Genomic DNA, 21,886 nt, shown 5'->3' on the forward strand with positions numbered 1-21,886 from the left:
CCATCTTGAAACAGGGGAGCCCCTCCACTTTAATGCATGAGCGTCAATGTAGTAGACACATTTCTAACGGAAATAAAATCACCATAAATCATCATCAATGTGATTTTTCTTGTTTTTTTGGTTTGTTCCAACGGTCAGACATGTATTTATCATTGATTCCAGAAATAAAAAAAAAATTATTATTATTTTTTTTTAAAAACATTCTTCCTAGTTCAGATTTCATCCGTGAACATCATATGCTGCACAAAAGTCCGCCACCATCAATGAATTCAAAGTAAAGGCAGAGATAGCAGCGTTACCTAGCTACTTCCTATGACAAGACCCCTGTTCCAAGATGGCGGCGGTTTTGACGCATGCTTAGAACCCCAAGGTGAGGTCTAGTGTATATGTCCTATGAGGCTGATGGAGGAACCGGAGACGCAGAGGCGGCGGCCTGTCGCGGTCGAGGACCCCGCACTGACTCTGGCGCTGGGCGGATTGCTGTTGCCTGTTCTCTCGCTGCGTGCTACGGCCTACGGACACAGCCCGTCTGCTGCAGAGAATTTCAACGATGGCAATTTCTCCTGGAGGAAATCTCTGAATCAGACGAGCACACGGACGTTTGTGTTGTGATAGTTTCGCCTGACTAAACATCCAGGTATCATGCAGTAATTCACCAAACTTAAATAAATACAAATGAGGAGTAATTCACTAATGAGTTTGCCAATGTAACGTTATGGTTTGTTGTTGTGGGAAGAAGGAGGCAGGAACCGGCGAACATTTAAGCATTTTAATAGTAAAATGAACAAATACAAAATGAAAGTATAAGCCAGCAGCCCCTCATTGGCGACTGCTGTAACGTTACACACAACAGAAACAAAACGCAACATAAAATCAGGCCTGTTTCTCTCTCGATCTGCCGTCGTCGCTCCCCGTTTTATGCTTTCGTTTCTCTGTGAGAGACGCAAGACCGTTGCTCGCCTCAAAGGTGTCTTTCATTATCAGTCTCTGTTATTACTCACGCCACCGGCCTCGCGCGGAGCGCCGTCCTCTTAAGTTACATCCCTCGCCTTCGATCGTCCTGCTCGCCACAGCCAACTAGACATTTTGTGTGAAATGAATTTTAAACTCCGGTGACAGCTAATGTTAGCCTTGTAGACTGAAGAGTGAATTCTCTGTTTGCACTGTTCCCATAGACAGGCTGTTCCGGATTAGTGGGTGTGGCTTGCGGAGCTGTGCGTCTTTTCTCGGTCAAGAGGGCACCAAATTAAAAAATGATTTTACATTTCGACTACATATATGATCCACTTTCAATAAAGATTAATGTTGCAATGGGTGAAATTTTCCTTTAACATCGCTTCTGTAAACGGCTCCTTCTCAGCAAGCAGGGGCGCCAATGCCATTGCCAATAATTGAATCGAAATGATAAAAAATAGAAAACCTTCGCGGCACAGAGCATTTTTTTTAACTGCTCATGCCGTGCCCCTAGCCTGACTTAGTCATACTCATATTCAAGAGAGAATATGAGTCTGAAACTCCTCCGTTGGGCTTTGATTATGAGGCGTATCGTAACCAAACTAGGAAAAAAACAAAAACCTCTGCACTCAATTGGATAGTCGGTAGACCTACAACCAATCAGAGCAACGCAGTAAGTCAACTCCTTTGCATAGCGCAGTTTTCAAATACAGAACGTAGCCTAACTTAATTTATTTTAGAAGTTAAATAACGAGTGTTGCTTCTTTTACTTACTTCTCCATGAGTGCCACCAAAGGAGAAACCACAACGACCACAGGTTTTTCATTACGTCCCATCTTCTTAACGACCGTCAGAGCCAGCTGATAAGTTACACTTTTCCCGAATCATGTTGGAAGGACGCCAAAAATATCTTTCCGATCGACAAATGCCTTGATTGCAGTTCTCTGTTTGTCTAATATAATGAATGCGCTGTCGATTTATTTTACAAAAGACGCGACAGCGGAATCTATACATCTCAATTCTCCAGCTGCAGTCATCTTTGACAAGCGCTCTTTGATAACGTGATGATTACGTCCCTGCAGATCTTCTGTCCATCATCGTATAAAGCCCGCCCTGGCAATCTGATTGGCCCGATCATTTTTTGACTGATCATAATTACTCCTCAATGGATCGAGTCCAGACCAAACTTACATCACAGATAAAAAACAAAATTAACGTTTTTCTTTGCTTCATAAGTTACGAAAGGATAGCTGATGCATGACTGCACGATCTCCCTAATCCAGCAAACATCCGACAATTTCTCTCACCCCGACTGCTGCAGAATAACAGTACTATAAGGTTAGGATGGTTAGTCCTTTGACTCCTGTCTACCTCTGCTTTCAAAGATATATTTCTCAGGCCTATATATTTCTATATAGAAGTCGATATATAGAAGTCTATATATTTCTCAGGCCTATGAGGTATAGCGTTACACCGAGTTTCATTCATGAGACCAAAGTCCAGTTTCCGCGCTCCGTCATGATCATCTATAGTTTACTATATACTTCTTATTTATTAAAACCAGACAATTGGTTGATGAAACATTGATTGAAATTAAGATACAATTAGTGAACAACGAAATTCACTTATAAAAAAAGGTTTCTTTGTGGTTTTTCTTTAAGATCTCTGTAAAAGTTTTAAAGTCGCTTTCGGGACGGTCATGTCCGTGAATATAAAACGCATGTGTAGACTGTTTTTTTTTCTAATGTCTGAACCACTGAGCTATATAATTTATCATTCAATACTTCAACAGGAAGTAGAAAACCGTCCAGTCAGTTGAACCCGCTATGAATCATGGGAAATAGAATGGGCGCAGAAAAAGGTGGATAGTACAAGCTCAGCAGGGAGGGATTTTAAAAAAAATAAGATTAATAATATTAAAAATAAGATTGTATATAAGTATAAGAGTCCGCAAGATGCTGAGTTCCCTTTCGTAGTCACTCCGAGTTACGTCGGAATGACGGAGAATGGGGGTTTCGCATAGAAAGCCAATCCTCTTCGAGTATTTAATAATGAGCCAATGGCATGAAAATGCCTTGGGGCTGCGGAATTTGCATAGCGTAACTCCGCCCCACCCCGTGGGTATAAAAGGAGGTGAACGCAACCGCAGTATGTTTTCGCTTCGGAGCCAAGAGACTTCTTCACTCCTCAAGCCATTTTCACTGACTACAACTCTTCGAGACGAGCGTCCTCTTCAGTGTTGGTGTGACGGCGGTACCCAGCGAGATTCTGCATTGCCTGCGATCTGAGCAGTGGTCTGCCAGACTTTGCGCTTCTCCCTGGTCGCTTCAGCGCAGAAAGAGTGAATTTCCTCCTCTCTATTGAAAGAGCTGCACGTGGCACGTCTTTTTAAAGACGACTCTGCCCATGTTCTTCTGGGTGCGGTCGATTCATGTCGTCTTCTGATGGTCACGATCGCTGCTCTGTGTGTCTGGGCATTCAGCATGCAGCAGCGGCGTTCGTGGATGACTCATGTTCCTTCTGTGGGAACATGACCATCTCTACACTGCGATCTAGACTCAATGATCTGACAAAAGTGAGAGTCCCTGTGTCCGCTACTCGTTCTGCTTCTTCTTCTAGAAGCTCTTCGACTCGCGGACAGGGTTTTTTGACGGTGACTGTGTGGAACAAACCACCGACGCTAGCTCCTCGGGCCACACCCACCGCTCCAGTGTTAGAGCCAGCGAGCTGCGAATCGATTCAGACGTCTGCCTCTTCGCAGGTACCGTCTGTTTCGTTCGGCGCTCCAGAGGATGATGCGATGTCGATCGCAGCATCACAAGGCGGGCTTGATTCCTCAGGAAGTGAGGATGCGGCTGCGTTGCCTCCCTCGGGAGCGCCAGCGTTGCCCGTGTCTGTTCCCAAGATGCTATCTGTCCCCATGCTATCTCGGGCCGCCGTGAGTATCGGGTTGGAGTGGAACCCTCCGCCCTGTCCCGATCTCATGCGGATGTATAATTGGTTTTTGGGTAAGGCTGCCGCCTCACGGCCACAGCCGACCCCAATTCCCTTTTTCCCCGAGCTGCATGCGGAACTGACACGCACTTGGAAGGCTCCTTTGACCTCCCGAGAGCATGCCTCAGTTTCCCCCGCCTTTCCTCCCCTCGACGGCGCGGTTGCCCGTGGGTACGCTGGGATTCCCCCGGTGGAGCACTCTGTTGCGATGCAACTGTGTCCGCAGAGCGCTTCCTCCCACGGTACTCCCAAGCACCCATCCAAAGCCTGTAGGTTCTCGTCATCTATGGCGGCGCGATCCTATAGAGCGGCGGGACAGGCAGCCTCCGCCCTGCATGCGATGAGCACTTTGCAGGTTTTTCAAGCCAAACTGCTCAGGGATATGCACGAGGGGGCGACTGACCAAGCGGCGTTTGACGAGCTGCGAGCTGCCACCGACCTCACTCTCCGGGCGACGAAAGTGGCCGCTCGCTCCCTTGGTCAGGTGATGGCAACTAGTGTGGTCCAGGAGCGTCATCTGTGGCTCAACCTGGCAGACACGCGGGATGCCAAGCGGACTCGTCTGCTCGATGCCCCCCTCTCCCAGGTTGGCCTCTTCGGCGGTGCGGTCGAGGACTTCGCCCAGCAGTTCTCGACTGCCCAGATGCAGACGGAGGCGATTAGACACATCCTTCCCCGACGGCCAGCTGCTGCCTCCACCCAGCCGTCGGCTCAGACGCCTCCGCCTGCTCGCCGCCGAGGACGCCCCCTGCGGCTCCCCTCCCTCCCACGCAGCCCCAGCAGCAGCCTTCATCCAGGTGGCGTCGCGGAGGAGGCCGCAGGAGAGCGTCACAGCCCCCTCAGGCCGCACGCCCCGCTAAACGCCAGGCGAAGCGGCGTCCCTGAGACGGGCTGCTCAGTGATGAAGTCGAGTTTTTCACAGGAGGTGGTAGCAGGCCCCCTCCTTTCCCCGGTGGAGGGCTGGGGGAGAATCTTTTGTTCTCATTTCCCCGCTGCTCACCCACGGGTGGGCAGCACCCTGAGTTGGTTAAAGAAAGACTTGACATCATCACTGAGCACACAGACAGGAATGAGTGCGCTCGACGTCCCGGCGCGTCGGCCCGCTCATTCCTCTGTCTCTGAGGGTGCGGAAGGGAGCATGTGTCGTCCCTCGACTGCGCCACTCCCCTCCCCCTCTGTCGCCAGACCCCCGGCAGAACAGACCCCCGTGGAACGTGCGTCCTTCCCTGGTCTCTTCTGTCGGGGAGCGGGCTTCGACTGTGCATCCGTGCGGGGTAACTCCTGCGCGCATGCCAGTCGACCCACCTCGCTGCCCCTCCGGGGGGACGTCTGTGGTTCGTATGACATATATGTGTTTGTATGTTCGTTGTCTCCACGGATGCCTCTACCACGGGTTGGGGTGCCATGTGCAATGGTCATGCAGCCGTGGGTTCCTGGACAGGACCCCAGCGCCTCATGCACATCAATTGCCTCGAGCTGCTGGCAGTACGCCTGGCCCTGCACCGCTTTCGAGCACTGCTCAGGGGTCAACACGTACTTGTCCGTCTGGACAATACCGCTACTGTAGCGTATATCAACCATCAGGGTGGTCTACGCTCACGTCGGTTGTCGCAGCTCGCTCGCCACCTCCTGTTATGGAGTCAGAAGCACCTGAGGTCCCTTCGTGCAGTTTACATTCCAGGAGACCGGAACCTGGCGGCCGACGAGCTGTCACGGGTCCGCCCTATCTCCAGCGAATGGCGAATCCATCCCCAGATGGTCCAGCTGATTTGGGACCAGTTCAGGGAGGCACAGATAGACCTGTTCGCCTCTCGGGATTCATCCCACTGCGCCCAGTTTTATTCCCTGTCCGAGGGCACGCTCGGCACAGACGCACTGGCACGCAAGTATGCGTTTACCCCAGTGAGCCTTCTTGCACGGGTGTTGTGCAAGATCAAGGAGTACGAGGAGCAGGTCTTGCTGGTAGCCCCTTACTGGCCCACCAAGACGTGGTTCTCCGAACTGATGCTCATCGCGACAGCACCTCCTTGGCCTATTCCTCTGAGACAAGAACTACTCACTCAGAGACGGGGCACCCTGTGGCACCCTCATCCCGATCTCTGGAAGCTACACGTGTGGCTCCTGGACGGGACGAGGCAGGTTTGAGTTTGCTGCCACCTGCGGTGGCGGCAACCATCACTTCCGCTAGAGCGCCGTCCACGAGACACCTCTACGCGTTGAAGTGGAACCTCTTCGTCAACTGGTGCTCTTCCCGCGGAGAAGACCCCTGGAGATGTTCAGTTGGTGTCGTGCTTTCCTTCCTGCAAGAAGGGTTGGAGCGTAGGCTGTCGCCCTCCACCCTTAAGGTTTACGTCGCGACCATTGCCGCTTCTCATGATGCAGTGGAAGATAAGTCTGTGGGAAAGCATGACCTGGTCATCAGGTTCCTGAGGGGAGCGAGAAGGCTGAATCCGCCTCGCCCTCCCCTCGTGCTCTCTTGGGACCTCTCAGTAGTTCTAAGTGCTCTGCAGAGGCCTCCCTTTGAGCCTTTGCAATCGGTAGAGCTAAAGTTTCTGTCCATGAAGACAGCACTCCTGGTTGCATTGGCCTCCATCAAGATGGTAGGGGACCTGCACGCATTCTCCGCCGACGAAGCGTGCCTGGATTTCGGGCCGGCTTACTCTCACGTGATCTTGAGACCCCGGCCTGGATATGTGCCCAAGGTTCCCACCACTCCCTTCCGGGACCAGGTAGTGAACCTGCAAGCGCTGCCCCTGGAGGAGGCAGGCCCAGCCTTGGCACTGCTCTGTCCGGTACGTGCGCTCCGCGCCTACGTTGACAGAACGCGGTGTTTCAGGACCTCAGACCAGCTCTTTGTCTGTTATAGGGGGAGCCAGAAGGGAAGGTCTCTCTCAAAGCAACGGCTGTCTCACTGGATAGTGGACGCCATCGCTTTGGCTTACCAACAGCAAGGTCGACCGTGCCCCCTTGGTGTGACGGCCCACTCCACTTGGAGTGTGGCTTCCTCTTGGGCTCTATCGCATGGCGCCTCGCTAACAGACATATGCAGAGCTGCAGGCTGGGCGACACCAAACACCTTCGCAAGATTCTATAATCTGCGAATAGAGCCGGTGTCCTCTCGCGTACTCACTCCCGCCAGTACTGGACCCGCTTAGGTGTCTTCGCTTGCTCGCCATTCCACTCCTCGGACTGGATAAGTGCGATATTCCTCAGTTGAGTCTTCCGTTGAAGCCCTGAGTCCTCCAGCACTTCTGATGCGGGCACCACTGCACTTGCTCTGGATGCCGGCTTGGTGCCTCCGTGTGCACGGTTCCCTATGGTAACTGTCACGTGTATTTTCCACTGTAAGCCTCTTTGAGCATGTGTCTTCCCTTGGCAAGCCATCTGCCACTCCTGGAGTTAAGTTTTTAGCCACCCTTAGGTTGGTGCTCCAGTGATCTCCATATGAAGTCCCTAATAAGGCCATATGTGTATTGGTAAGTCCTCCTTACGGTAGGCATTTGGTAGCATGTCCCTCCCGGGATATGTTTCCCAGTGTACCTTGGTATTCCTGCGTTAAAGTAGGTAACTCCTGTTATAAGCTAAAGCTAGGAGTCCAGACTTTCGCAGGGCACTGGAAGAGTCATTCCGACGTATCTCAGAGTGACTACGAAAGGGAACGTCTCGGTTACGGATGTAACCCTCGTTCCCTGAGTAGGGAACGGAGACGTTACGTCTCCTTGCCACTTCTGCTGTACCGCTGGGTAGACGCCTGAGTTCAGTCTTGGCTCCTCAGCGAAGACATACTGCGGTTGTGTTCACTTCCTCCTTTTATACCCACGTGGTGGGGCGGACTTACACTATGCAAATTCCGCAGCCCCAAGGCATTTTCATGCCATTGGCTCGTTATTAAATACTCGAAGAGGATTGGCTTTCTATGCGAACCCCCCATTCTCCGTCATTCTGACGTAACATCTCCGTTCCCTACTCAGGGAACGAGGGTTACATCCGCAACCGAGACATTTTCATCTCTTTCTTGGAAATCTTCAGGGATTTGGCTGTCCGGATAGCATTAGAAAGATCATTCCACATCAAGGAACAATGAATGTCAATGTTCTGGAAAGTAATTTTGTGCCCCTCTGTGATGGTACAATTAGACGGTTCTCATTCACTGGACACATACTTTTGGAGAGAATGAAGTCTCGGAAGAAGGAGTGGAGATAAGAGCAGCAACAAGTGAAGAGAGATACAGAATAATGTGGGCTCATAGAAGACTAGTCGTGCCGTAGTCGTCTAGATAATTTTAAGAGGTTTGACTCTGGAAGTCCAGTCAGAAGACCATTGCAGTAGTCCAGTCTAGAGATGACAAGGTCCTAAATAAGGAGTTTTGCAGCATGATCAGTTAGGAAGGGCCTACACTTCCTGATGTTGTGCAATGCAAAATCATTGAATGTTAGCTGGTTATCAATGATTACCACAAGATCATGGTTGATCTGGTTGGGGTTATCATTGATTCTCATGTGAGCTGGCACCTATAATTCTGGTGGTAAATTCAAGTGAAAATAAAGTCAAGTGAAAATGCCTTTTATTATACTATACCTAAAGTGTTAACACTTCTGAATTGCATGAATTTTACTCAGTTGTAAAAAAATACTTGCCAGTTTCATTACCTAACCCTTGGCTTCAACACTAATGATTGGTATGATTTTTTCATGTCTTTATTTTCTCAGCTTCTATAAAGATGTTATATATTTTGAAAAGGAGAAGAAATCAGCCTTTCAGTTTTTGCTGAATTTGAGTGTTGCGGCATCAGAATCTGCTGGGAAGGAATTCACTGAACTGTTAACATCTGTGTTCAGCTACACATCTTTCCCCTGTGTTGAAAATATGAATTATCATTCTGGCCAATGTGATTTCCTGCTGGATCTGTGGTCACATGTGAAGGACTATAAGAATCAAACAGGCAGGAGTGTCCTTCCAGCATTACAGACAATTTATCAGTCAGCTCCTGCAGTCTGGATCATAGATCTCTCAGAGAGAAAGAGCTCCATCCTCCTAGAAGTGCTGAAACTGCAGACAGAGAAGAAACCAGTAGAGCTGATAGACTGGACAGATGAAGAGAGTGAAGTGAGGGGATTCCTCCAGTGTCTGCCCTACATCTCACAACTGAGGTTGGCATTTTATCTTTGGCTGTTTTCATTATTTATTGTTAACCAATGTTATGTCCTAACTGTGAAATTGTAACCAAATAATTTTGTGTAGATTTAGCCCACCAGAAAAGGAAAAATTTGAAGAATGGGAGAATAGAAAGAGACTATTTGTACTGAATCACTGCCTGCAAGCTGCTCTTTACCGAAAGGAAACAATATTGAAAACGATGGCGGCATTACTGTCATATGTGAAATATGAGAAGTCTGATTTCCTGCTGGATCTGTACTCACATGTGAAGGACTATGAGACTCAAACAGGCAGAAGTGTCCTTCCAGCATTACAGCCAGTTTATCAGTCAGCTCCTGCAGTCTGGTACATTTCTAAGAGAAAGAGCTCCATCCTCCTAGAAGTGCTGAAACTGCAGACAGAGAAGAAACCAGTAGAGCTGATAGACTGGACAGATGAAGAGGATGATATAAAGGGATTCCTCCAGTGTCTGCCCTACATCTCACAGCTCAGGTGAGATTTGTTATGAACAAAGTCTTACTCGTGTCTTTGGCCCGTTATTACTGTTGTGACATTATCATTATGCACACCCCCCCCCCCCCCCCAAGAATAAATAAATAAAATAAGATAAAAAAAAGAAATAAATTTAATTACATAGATGTAATAAAATTTTACACAATATAAGCAGCATGCCATAAATTCACACTATTGACATTGGATCCATGCATATGAGAAGTTTGAATTTTCAAGCCCCACCTGCCTCCATCGCTCCAACACAATGTTAATGAATATGCAACAAGCTTAAAATGTTCCAATTTATTGAACAGTAGTAACACGTAGTAACAGTATAGTAACAAGTTGTATCTCAATTCAGACTAACTATTTACATCAAATAACAGCAAGAAAATAATTTTCAGCTGTCATAACTTGCATGAAATTAAAAAATAGAGACAATAAAAGTGCAGCTGTGTCAACATTTGTATCAAGTTAAAAAATAAATAAAAGTGCCACTTTGCAAACTGTAAAAAAAAAAAAAAAAAAAAATCAATTTGTCAAGAAACTATTTTAAATGATCCATTTCCCCTGCATTAGTGGCTGCAATGATACTGTTTTGCATTGCACAGTTTCTCAAAGCAGGGTTTCAGGCTTGAAACTGCCACTCTCAAGTCATGCTCAATGTTCAGCTGAGATCTGTACTTAGTTTTCAGTGAAGCAACAGCTGAAAAGCCCATCTCACAGAGATATGATGTGGCAAAGGGAAGAAAAATGCACACAGCTCTCTTCACGATAAGTGGATACTCACTCTCCACTCCAAACCAGAATTCACTAAGTGTCTGAGCTTTAAACATAACGCCTCAGGGTGGAGTCAGATGTCATCTCAATAAACTGGTCCTCCTCAGCAGACATAAAATCAGCAGGTGCTGCAGACAGAATATAAATGAATAGGCTTACTTTATTTGTCATTTCACAATTAACACAAATAGATCAGTTTAACAACAATCCATTACAGTTAGTGAGTAGCATACAACCTAAATAAAATGCATGTATAATATGAGTATAATATTCAATAAAATGTCAAAATACCAACCTGCTTCATTGAATGAATCCATAACCCAGGCATACTGATCACTGTTGTTCGGGAAGTATTTTTGAAACAATCCTCTCAGGGAAGAGATTTGCTGCTTAATAGATGGGATCACTGTGGTGGCTCCAGAATCAGTGGTTTCAGCAATTTCACTCAGGTTCTCAAAGACATCTATGTTTTACTGATCGAGGCGCCTGCCCCGTACCTCAAGCTTTCGGGTGAATGCAGTAATCTTGTCTGCCAGGTGAGTTAGGTGTTTGTCTTTGCCTTGAAGCTGAATATTTAATTCATTCAGCTTCCCAAACACATTGCTGAGGTAGGCCAGTTTAAACAGATATTGTTCATCACTGAACTTGCTTGCTGCCTCATACATGCGCTCTTCCTCCAAGAACATCCGAATCTCCTCCCTGAGCTCAAAGACGTGCGACAGCACTTTGCCACGGGAGAGCCACCTTGCTTCACAGTGAAACAGCACAGATGTGTGATCAGCTCCCATTTCCTCACAAAGTGTGGAGAACAGTCGTGCTTTCAGGGGTCGGGTTTTGATAAAACCACACTAACAACTTCTGTCAAAACCTCATTTAGTTCAGGGCTGAGCTGCCTTGACGCGAGCGCTTCCCTGTGAATGACACAGTGCGTCCAGTGTGCATCTGGCACCATCTTTTTTATTAGACCCTGCCATGGTCTGTGCGCCATCAGAGCAAAAGCCCACACAGTTTTCCAATTTAAGGCCGTGTTCTTTGAGGTAACTGTCTATGAGCTCATCAGCTGTGGCTCTATTTTTTCATGTATTTTCAAAACCGCAAATCCTCGCACAGCGACTCACCATTCACAAAGCGGACATACAAGATGAACAAGCAGTCTTTATTGCTGTCAGTAGCTTTGTCCACTTGTAATGCAAAACGACTGTTCCTCAAGATCTCTTGAAATGTCGCATATACGTCTCGCAATTGTGTCGTTTGACAGGGGAACAGCTTTTAATTTTGCTTTGCTTGTCTCAGCAAGCATAATTGACTGCAATTGTGTGTGTTTTTTTTGCATTGTGCAATTCTGTATCCCACTAGATATAAAGCCATCTGTGCTTTACTGTTTACTGATGCAGCTTTTACCATGCGAGTCTCCTGTTGATGGTATTCTGCCAGTTTTCTTTGAAAGAAATCAAGCAGCTTATTGACGTGACTGGGGTGTCTCTAGGTATCGTCTTAATTTGTTGGGTCTCATAATGTCTGCTGCTAGTGGTTTAAGACACAGAACGCACATCGGTCTCTCCTCAGCCCACACCATCGCTGCCATGAATCCAAAAGCAAGATACCCTTCATCATATTTTCTTTTCGGTTGACTTTTTGGTTGATAAGGCCCGTCTGGTTTGTGCCTCTGCTGGCTCTGGCTCGACAACTTTTGAGGTCCGTGTCACAAATTTATCCATGTTGTGTTATTGCCTTATTTCCCACACTAGCCTGCTACTCACTGTAACGCAGGAAAGGTTGTGCTGAAGCCCAGCTCGTAGCATCAGCACCCACAGGTGGGGGGCTTTGGACTAACATACTTTTGTACTTAAAAAAAATGTGAAATATATATGTTTTTTAAATAGACATAACATACTGTGTTTGATATTGGATTATGTTTATTAATTATTAATGATGGGCATAGTAGCTATAAGACATAAACAAATGATTAATTATTTTAATATTCCGGAAAATGCATTTCTAAATATTCCGCTCTTCTCGCTCACTCACTCTGCTCAGGGTCAAGCACTAACCCAGAATGGCCTGCTGTTTCGAAAATATGAGGAATAAGGGCTGTGTCCGACTAAAGTTTTAAATTACTTAAATAGGCTATACAGGATAACAGTGGTGGAGGAAGTACTGAATCTCAGTACTTAAGTAAAAGTACAAATAACCAGATAAATATTTACTTTAGTAAAAGTAAAAGTAACACAATGACAACCATACTTAAGTAAAAAGTACCTCATTTTAAATGTACTTTAAGTATTAAAAGTAAAAGTACTTGCATAACAATTTATTCTCTTAATGTCTATTTTCTAATGATTAATAAAACATTTAATTCTAACTCATTCCACCTAATACTCCTGTAATGATGTTCAATAATGATGGAAAAAAATGTTGTCACCATTTCTGAAACAAGCTTGCAATTAGGCAATATGCACATCATGCTTATCCTTACTATATGTTAATAACTATTTTTTGGCAGTAAACGCGATTCATTTATGGTGTAATTCTGAACCTCTTGGCTTGCCATAATCCTAACCAAATGTATGTTACACACGCTGCGTCTCCTATGCACGTAAAAACAAATTTTCGGGTATAAATTGAACGATAAATACACTGCGTGCGAGACGCATTTTATTTAGTGTGAGGGGTTGATATATCTATGCCAACCAAACGTCACTGGTGAGACAAACGTGCAATGAACGGACGGTCAGATTACGGTTTGGCCGGGGAAAAACTGATCAGAAAATGTAACGAAAATGTAAAAGAAGTTGTAGAAATGTAGTGGAGTAGAAAGTAGAATAATTGCTGCAAAATGTAACGAAGTAAAAGTAAAAAGTATGCACTATTTATTCTACTTAAGTAAAGTAAAGATACGTGAAAAATGTACAGTAACAAAGTATTTGTACTTCGTTACATTCCACCACTGCAGGATAATGAGCGTCATAGCCGCGCTCAAACGCACGACCGCACACATAAAGCTTGCCACAAAGAACCGGCAAAAGTAATGATTATGAATGTGTCAAAAATATCAAGGAGATATTTAATTGTTTTAATAAACTGGAGTATTATGTGTCACTGCAAAGAGGAAGTTGACGACATGGACTCGCCATGAATAAACATAGAAAGGTATGAAAAGGAAAATTTCCCCCCCGTTTGTCGCACGGCTCACCTGTCACGTCTATATTCCCCACCAGTGAGGCGTGCCCCACACTTTGAGAACCGCTGCCTTTGCAAAATTAAAATATACAGACTTGTGCTCACATGAAAATATCACATGCTCACGCAATATTGCTCATGCTTGCGCAATGTTTTTCTTGTGCGTAAGAGACAGAAATGTTTCTCGTGAGCACGTCTGTATATTTTAATTTCGCAAAGGTCCCTTTAGGGGATAATAAATTATAAATTAATTACTTAAATTAATTATTAATAAATTACTTAAATTATATATAAAAAGAAAAAATGAGTGGGGTCAAACATATACAGTATATAACATATACAGGCTGTAGTATATGCAGTAAATGGTTCTTACAAGGACACCCCTGGGGGTAGAGTCCTGCGCGGGACTGTTTTCTTCATCCCGCTCCTGCCCGCACCCGCCGAATTTCTGACCATTACCGCCCGCTCCCGCAACGTATGTGTTCCGCTCCCGCCCGCACCCGCAAAATGTCCACTCCCGCCCGCACCCGCAAAACTCTGAGAATTTATTCCCGCACAATAATAGAGATGCATTGATTTTGTGTCTTCTCCCGTCCCGCAGGAAAAAAAAACACTTATTTGTATTGCTATTATTAAAGAGATTCATGGGGTTGTTTGTTTCGTTTCCCTGGCCCGCATGTATTCTGATGCACTGATCAGGAAGATGAATCCTGGCTATCGTTCGGGGACATTTAAAATGCTTAGGCTACCGCGCGTTTCTCAAGTACTTTGATTTTGGCTATTGTATTCCGTCAGGCTTGATAATAATGTAATTATTGTAAATGAACAGAAAGCAAGTCTGAAAGCATGCAGCTAGCTTATGAGAACAAGACAAAACACAATACATTCAAATATAATTTCATTTTTATCAAAACCTTTTAAACCTTTTTTTAACATTTATCAAGCACCATCCCAGGGCACATAAAAATAGACTGCTTTGCAAAAAAAAAAAAAAAAAAATTATATATATATATATATATATATATATATATATACAATAGGCTATAGACGAGTATTTTTGCACATTTGTCAGAATGAACAAAGTCCAGTTCCTTTCCGTCTTTGTCACAGACAATTGAGAAATTTCTCCAAATGTCAGACTTGCCTTTCTTAGATTTTGTGCTAAAAATACCTCTTTTGAGGTTATTTTCCACGTCATTTATTGACATCTTCTCATTCTCCATCATGTGAAGGCTACCTCCTGATCCCGCAGCCGTTTTTTTTCGCCGCCCATTCCCGCCCGCATCAAAGTTCAAACCGCCCGCTCCCGCGAGATTTGCGTTGGGTCCCGCGGGACCCGGCGGGACCCAATCCCAATGCAGCCCTCTACCTGGGGGAACGTTGTCCCTGGACAGCTTGTCTGCACCCACGTTCAGATGGCCTGGCACACGCACCGCTCTCAACGAGAGTTGGTTGCGCTGAACACATACAAGCAGGTGTTCTGCCAGTGCATGAAGGTTCCATGATCTCAGGCCGCCCTGGCGATTTATGTAGGAAACCACCGACATGTTGTCCGTACGAACAAGGACATGGTAGCCCTTTAGAGGGGGAAGAAAGAACCGCAAGGCGTTCTCAACCGCCTTCATCTCTAGACAGTTTATGTGCAAGCTCTTTTCTTGGCTTGACCACAGGCCAAAAGTCGGTCTGCCCTTGTAGAGGGCGCCCCAGCCCGAATTGGAGGCGTCTGTCGAAACCACTTTCAGTTTCGAGATTACCCCCAGGTTTACACCTGTCTGATTCCAGTCGACCGTCTCACAGGGTTTCAGAGCTGTGATACAGTTCTGAGTTACCTTGAGACATAAACGACCGGATGCCCGTGCTCGACGCGGGACCCGCGTCTTCAGCCAGTGCTGTAAAGGCGAAGCAGAAATTATTAAAGGGATAGTTCACTTTGAAATTAATTTTTGCTACGTTTTAGCTTGCCTCAAGTGCATCCAAGATGTAGGTGTTTTTATTTCAGTAGTTTCAATTTTTTATATTTTTAGGTCAAAACGTTTGTGTCTGTCAGTCATGTAATGGAGGTCTATGGGGTCCACCTCAAAGAGCAGCACAGAGAAGTCCAAATTAAACATGATTCAATGACTCGTAAATGACACGAAACGAGGGGTTTGTGTGAGAAAACAAACAGTATTTATATTGTTTTTACCTCTTGTTACCACAGCCACAAAGCGCCTGCGCCCTCAGATCACTTGAACGTGGCTGTGGTTACAAGAGGTAAAACAATATAAATACTGTTCGTTTTCTCACACAAGCAACTCATTTCGTGTCTTAGGCCATCAATGTGTACTTACATTTACGAGTCATTAAATCATGTTTAATTTGGACTTCTCTGTGCATGCTCTTTGAGGTGGACCCCATAGACCTCCATTATATGACTGACAGACTCAAACGGTTTGACCTAAAAATATCAAAATTGAAAATACTGTGGAAACAAAGACACCTACATCTTGGATGCCCTTGAGGTAAGCCAAAACATATCAAAAATAAATTTCAAAGTGAACTATCCCTTTAAGTTGTGAATGGACTGTGTCTTTGGCATGCTTTTTTTTTTTATAAAAGATTGCATACTTCACCTCCAATTGTCATGGTAAGGACAACATTATTATTTTCTAGTCTTAGAACCTACTTTATTGGACTCCTTGACCACAAAAATGTACACGTTGATACCAAATTTGTCATTATAGCTATAACAGAAGCAAAGATATGGGCCTCTCAAGTATGATTGGTAGCCTTTTTTTTTTTTTTTTTAAATGTGCGTATATAAGAAACAAAATGTGATCTCACTTGTGTCTTAGGATAAATTTATTTCTATGGCCATAAGGTACTTCCATACCAAAGGGGACCTTTGCATCATGACTTGAAGTCAAAAGTCACTTAACCTCTCTACTACATACACTGTCTACACTCGGACACACGCTTCAATTCGTTGAGAATGCTCTCTATTCGTTCTGGTGAAAACAACCACTTATGATTCGGCCAGGTAAAAAAAACACGTCTGCAAAGTCTGCTTGTATTTTTTAGTTTTACTAAATCAGTGAGCTGCGAAGGTGAGAGTGATCTCCCACCGGGCATCACGACAGGTATATCTGTCGTGCCCCACCCCTATCCGTCCGAACCACTTCATAATTGAGAAATCCTATTCCCTGTGTAACCTCAAAGGGCCATTGACACTTCGCTAATAATTTTGAGCTGGACGTTTGGAGCAATACAAGCACTTTCTCTCCCGGTGTACATTTTCAAAGTTTGGCTCCCCTGTTGTATAGCTGGCTTTGTCTGTTCTGAGCCTGTAGCAAATTCTCCATAGAGAGCCGCCCCAGTGTATGGAGTTTTGCTCGCAAGACGAGAACATACTGAATTTCATTTTTGCTCTCCGAAGGTCCTTCCTCCCAAGTTTCTCTCAGGACATCTAAGACCATGCAGGGCTGACGACTGAAGAGAAGCTCGAAGGGGGAAAACCCAGTGGAGGCTTGTGGGACCTTGTGCACAGTGAACAAATCAGTGAGATCAGTGAGAATGTGTTTTGGAATTCCCACTGGGGAGATTAAATGAAACAGCGTGTCTGCACGCTCTTTGCTGAGATGCTGTGGAGCGCAACTGCTTCAGAATATCGCGTTGCATCGTCCACCAAGACTAATGCAGAGCGATGTGCCCGTGTGGATCGCTCTAATGGCCCAATGAGGTCCATACCAATTCGTTGGAATAGGACCTGCATTAACGGAAGAGGGCGCAAAGGCGATTTTGGTGCGGCCGGTGTGTTTACCAGCTGACATTCACGACACGTCGCTCACCATCTGCGTATGTTCCCGTGAATTTATGGCCAAAAGAATCGGGTCATTAGACGATTTGACATGGCTGTCATTCCTAAATGTCCGGCCATAGGATTACAGTGAGCCACTTGGAAAAGCATTTCCCGACGGCTTTTCGGTACTAATAACTGGGTTGTGTCTTATTTTGTCTGAGTGTCTTGGGTCACTCGATACAACTGGTCCTTTATTATAACAAAATAAGGATAGGTGAGCGTTCGCTCAGGGTGTAGAGGTTGTCTTTATCGATAGTACAGACCTGATCGAACTCGTGTTTTAGCGTCTCATTGTGGGACTGTTCCAGGGGAAAATCATCACGGCTGGAGAGGTTTAGCCTCTCCAGAACGTTTGGTTCCCCTGGAACAGCTGACACTGGTCCTGGAACAGCCCAGAACAACCCACCTGTGGGCTCGCTAGTGGGCTCCGCCAGTTGGATGGCCTGGTCCAGCGACGCCGGCCGGTGGCACTGGACCCACTGTACAGTTCTCTTCGGGAAGCGGGTGATGAACTGCTCCAGTACCACCTTTTCGACGACAGCCTCAACGTCACTTTCCCCAGCCAACAGCCATTTGCGGCAGGCGTCCCGGAGCTGCTGGGCCAGCCGCCTTCGTTCATCTGCAGCGACCAGAAGCGCTGACAGTGCTAGTTAGTAGGTTCTGGGCTGGCAGTTGTCGGGAAGCTTTCTGTGCCTCCCCCGACAGCAATGGAATCAAGCGCACTGGCAAGCTGGTCTGGGGCCACTCACATACCTCGGCGGCCCGCTCAAGAAGGTCCAGGAAGGCCTCCGGGTCGTCCAGTTGGCCCATCTTGTTGAGGGACATGTGAGCGGTGCTGGTGGCTGGGCTGGGGGGAGGGCCTTTCAGGGCTTGGCCCCAAATGAAATCATTACAATAGCATTGCAGTTACTATTTTTGATCAAATACTCGGTGGGTAAAATGTATTATTCAAATAAATTAAAGTAAATAAACTAAACTAAAAGTTGCTAATGTAGAACTGTAATTTCACACCACATATAATTTGATACACCCCTCATTAAAGCATTACTTAAATATGCTGTATATCATAATTAACTTAATGACCCTATACTATGGAGTTTCTCATTTGTTGTTCAGAATCAGCTGCACTACTACTACTACCACCTAATTACAGTGAGGTTCATTATTTGTGTGATTATGTTTGTTTCCTAAGGTTTTATAAAGATGTTTTAGAAGAAGGTGAGAGGAAAAGGTCTAGTCTGCTCTGCCTGCAGAATTTATGCGTCTGGGCATCAGAGTATGTTTCAGCTACTGGAGAGAATTACAGTGAACTGTTAACATCAGTGTGCAGCTACCCAAATTTCCCCTGTGGAAAAAACTATGCCTATGATCAGTCTGTTAATGCAAATCAGACTGATCAATCTGGTTTCCTGCTGGATCTACATTCACATGTGAAGGACTATGAGTCTCAAACAGGCAGGAGTGTCCTTCCAGCATTACAGCCAGTTTATCAGTCAGCTCCTGCAGTCTGGAGAATAAAGCTCTCAGAGAGAAAGATCTCCATCCTCCTAGAAGTGCTGAAACTGCAGACAGAGAAGAAACCAGTAGATCTGAGAGACTGGACAGATGAAGAGAGTGAAGTGAGGGGATTCCTCCAGTGTCTGCCCTACATCTCACAGCTCAGGTGAGAGTCTCATAAATAAATGAAATTAATAATGTGTTGAATTAATAAAGGTCTTGGAATTAATAAACGTAATGTCAACATTTCCTTTGGTGAGGCACTGCCTACCCTGACCGCACGTCCCTGGTTCACATATGCTGCGTTTGCAGTGCGTAACTGATACGCGGCTGTACCACAAACACATAAGCCTACTCACTATTTTTATTTAAAATCCAGAAGTTATATGCATCAACTTTTATTAAAAAAACTTGAATGGACGCACGTTTAAACACAATTTAAACAACGTACGCCTATAATTACATGCATTACTCCCATTAAGTTGCTCAAGCAAGTGTTCAAATATTTAACCATGTACTTATATTAAAATCGCAAACATTTTAAAAAACAGCCGACTCTAATGCCTTTTCTTTTGCATTTAAATTTTAATATAATAAATCTTGCATGTCACAAAGAACTTATTTTTCCACCTCCACAAAGGCGAGTGTCATTCATTATGCACTTATTAAGTTAAATTGTAGTTTTCCTTGCTTAACCCTGATCTTAAAGTATAAAAGATGACTGTGAAAAAAAGCAATATTTAGGTAAATACTATATGGTGAGACTACTACATTTTATTAAATTAAATACATTTATGGTGAAGTTACTACATTTTGAGGTCAATCTGTGTTCATTTTGACCATGAACCGTGCGCTGTCACTGTATTTCAGTATTTGCAGCACAGCAAAAATAGACTCGGTGTGGAAACGATCTCTGCTCTGCTGTATACGCAACGCAACTGGAACGGATCGACGGACTGCATCCGAATGCAGTGTGAAAGCTCTAACCTGTTAACATGGGTACGGCAAAAAATATGCACCAGATACGCACTGCAAACGGAGTATGTGTGAAACGGGCATGTGACGTAGCTAATACAGGACAAAACAGCACTTGACTTTGTTGGTGCTCTAGATTAAAGGGATAGTTCACTTTGAAATTAATTTTTGATATGTTTTGGCTTACCTCAAGGGCATCCAAGATGTAGGTGTCTTTGTTTCCACAGTAGTTTCAATTTTGATATTTTTAGGTCAAACCGTTCGTGTCTGTCAGTCATAAAATGCAGGTCTATAGTCACCACCTCAAAGAGCAGCACAGAGAAGTCCAAATTAAACATGATTTAATACATTTCGTAAATGTAAGTACACATTGATGGCTCAATACACGAAACGAGCGGTTTGTGTGAGAAAACGAACAGTATTTATATCGTTTTACCTCTTTACCTCTTTACAGCCACGTCCAAGTGGTAAAATCGATATAAATACTGTTGGTTTTCTCACACAAACAGCTCGTTTCATGTCTTAGGCCATCAATGTGTACTTACATTCACGAGTCATTAAATCATGTTTAATTTGGACTTCTCTGTGCTGCTCTTTGAGGTGGTGACTCCATTATATGACTGACAAACAAGAACGGTTTGACCTAAAAATGTCAAAATTGAAAATACTGTGGAAACAAAGACACCTACATCTTGGATGCCCTTGAGGTAAGCTAAAACATATCAAAATTAATTTCAAAGTGAACTATCCCTTTAATCTAGAGCGCCAACAAAGTCAAGTGCTGTTTTGTCTGACGTCAAGGGCTTATGTGTCTGACGCAGGTTCATCTTCATATCAACTGAATATGTGCCAATTACATGTTCTTGAAATTAAAGGTTTAAATGTGCCATCTGACATAATAGATCAAATCCTACTCCATATTCCATAACAGATGGGGGCAGTATACCTCCAGAAAATGAGTTGTGCTCCTACCATCGCGCATGTTATTCAAATCATTTGACATGATAGTAAAAGGTTGGAAGACCGCAGTTTCACGTGGAGCATTTGGAGATTTTCAGAGATTAGAGACTCAATGAACAACATCTCAACACTAAATGATGAAGAAGTCTCAGACGCCTGTCTCAAAAACAAGTTGGTGCATTTCAACGATATGGGAAAATAAAAGCTTGGGCAATTATTTGAAGTTTATGGTATTCGTTTTGTTCATATTACACTTTTATTGTTAGTTTGAATTAATTTGACAGACAGCATTCGCTGATGTTGATCAAGCTAGCGCCATTCAGAGCTGCCAACACACGCAATTGACACTTAGCAAGCAGGTTAGTTAAGCTCTCAGATTCTGTCAATTTTATTACGTAATTCAAAGAATAAATACCGTTTTTGTGCTTGTACATGTTACACCACAGACCCCTTGCGCACGTGAACCGATCATCTCTACTAGCTAATGGAAAAAGGACATGAACTCTGTTGAAAGATACAGTATGCTACAACTTACCAAAATGTATTCCTCATGCATAATGTCGACCAATCATTTTTTTAACTCTTCCCTGAACTGAAATGTAGTAATGGGCTGTATTTCCACACGACTGACATCAGGTTCAAGTACACAGACAAGCTTGCGCGAGCGCGGCTCACTCGTGTACTGCAGTTTGGCTGGTGGTAACGTTGACCGCCCGCATACAGCCTCCCATGGCCGGAACTGGTATTACGACACCTGCCGGGCCGGGGCTAGTAATTTAGCATGCTAATTTAGGTTTATATCTCGGCAGCACTATAACTTGTCAGTTTTTTAATGACATCATTGCACTTATTTCTTCTCATTCTTTTGATGTGTGTAGCTCATTTTTTTGATATTTTTACCTCAATTATTCCATATGGCACCTTTAAGGAAATTAATTTTTATTTTAATTGTATTTAGATTCCAAAAGATAGAAGCTACACAAAAATACTTATTTTACTAAATTCAATTTAGGATCATTTCTTCACTTTTATTCAATATTTTATATTCTCCTACACTGG

At 44.6% G+C, this 21,886-nt stretch overlaps 1 protein-coding gene across 1 annotated transcript in view; it reads left to right on the forward strand.

Moving 5' to 3' along the window:
* Positions 1–21,886, forward strand: part of LOC148973323 (uncharacterized) — a 95,035-nt gene that overhangs the window by 46,710 nt on the left and 26,439 nt on the right. Inside the window, exons 19-21 of the mRNA XM_089120795.1 lie at positions 8,658–9,098; positions 9,190–9,597; positions 18,588–19,058. Of these exons, the coding sequence (XP_088976921.1) occupies positions 8,658–9,098; positions 9,190–9,597; positions 18,588–19,058 (1,320 nt within the window). The remainder of the gene's footprint in view (positions 1–8,657; positions 9,099–9,189; positions 9,598–18,587; positions 19,059–21,886) is intronic.

This window comes from Pimephales promelas, chromosome 16, assembly GCF_988280905.1.
Source record: "Pimephales promelas chromosome 16, fPimPro1.hap1.1, whole genome shotgun sequence".
NCBI classification, from domain to species: Eukaryota; Metazoa; Chordata; class Actinopteri; order Cypriniformes; family Leuciscidae; genus Pimephales; species Pimephales promelas.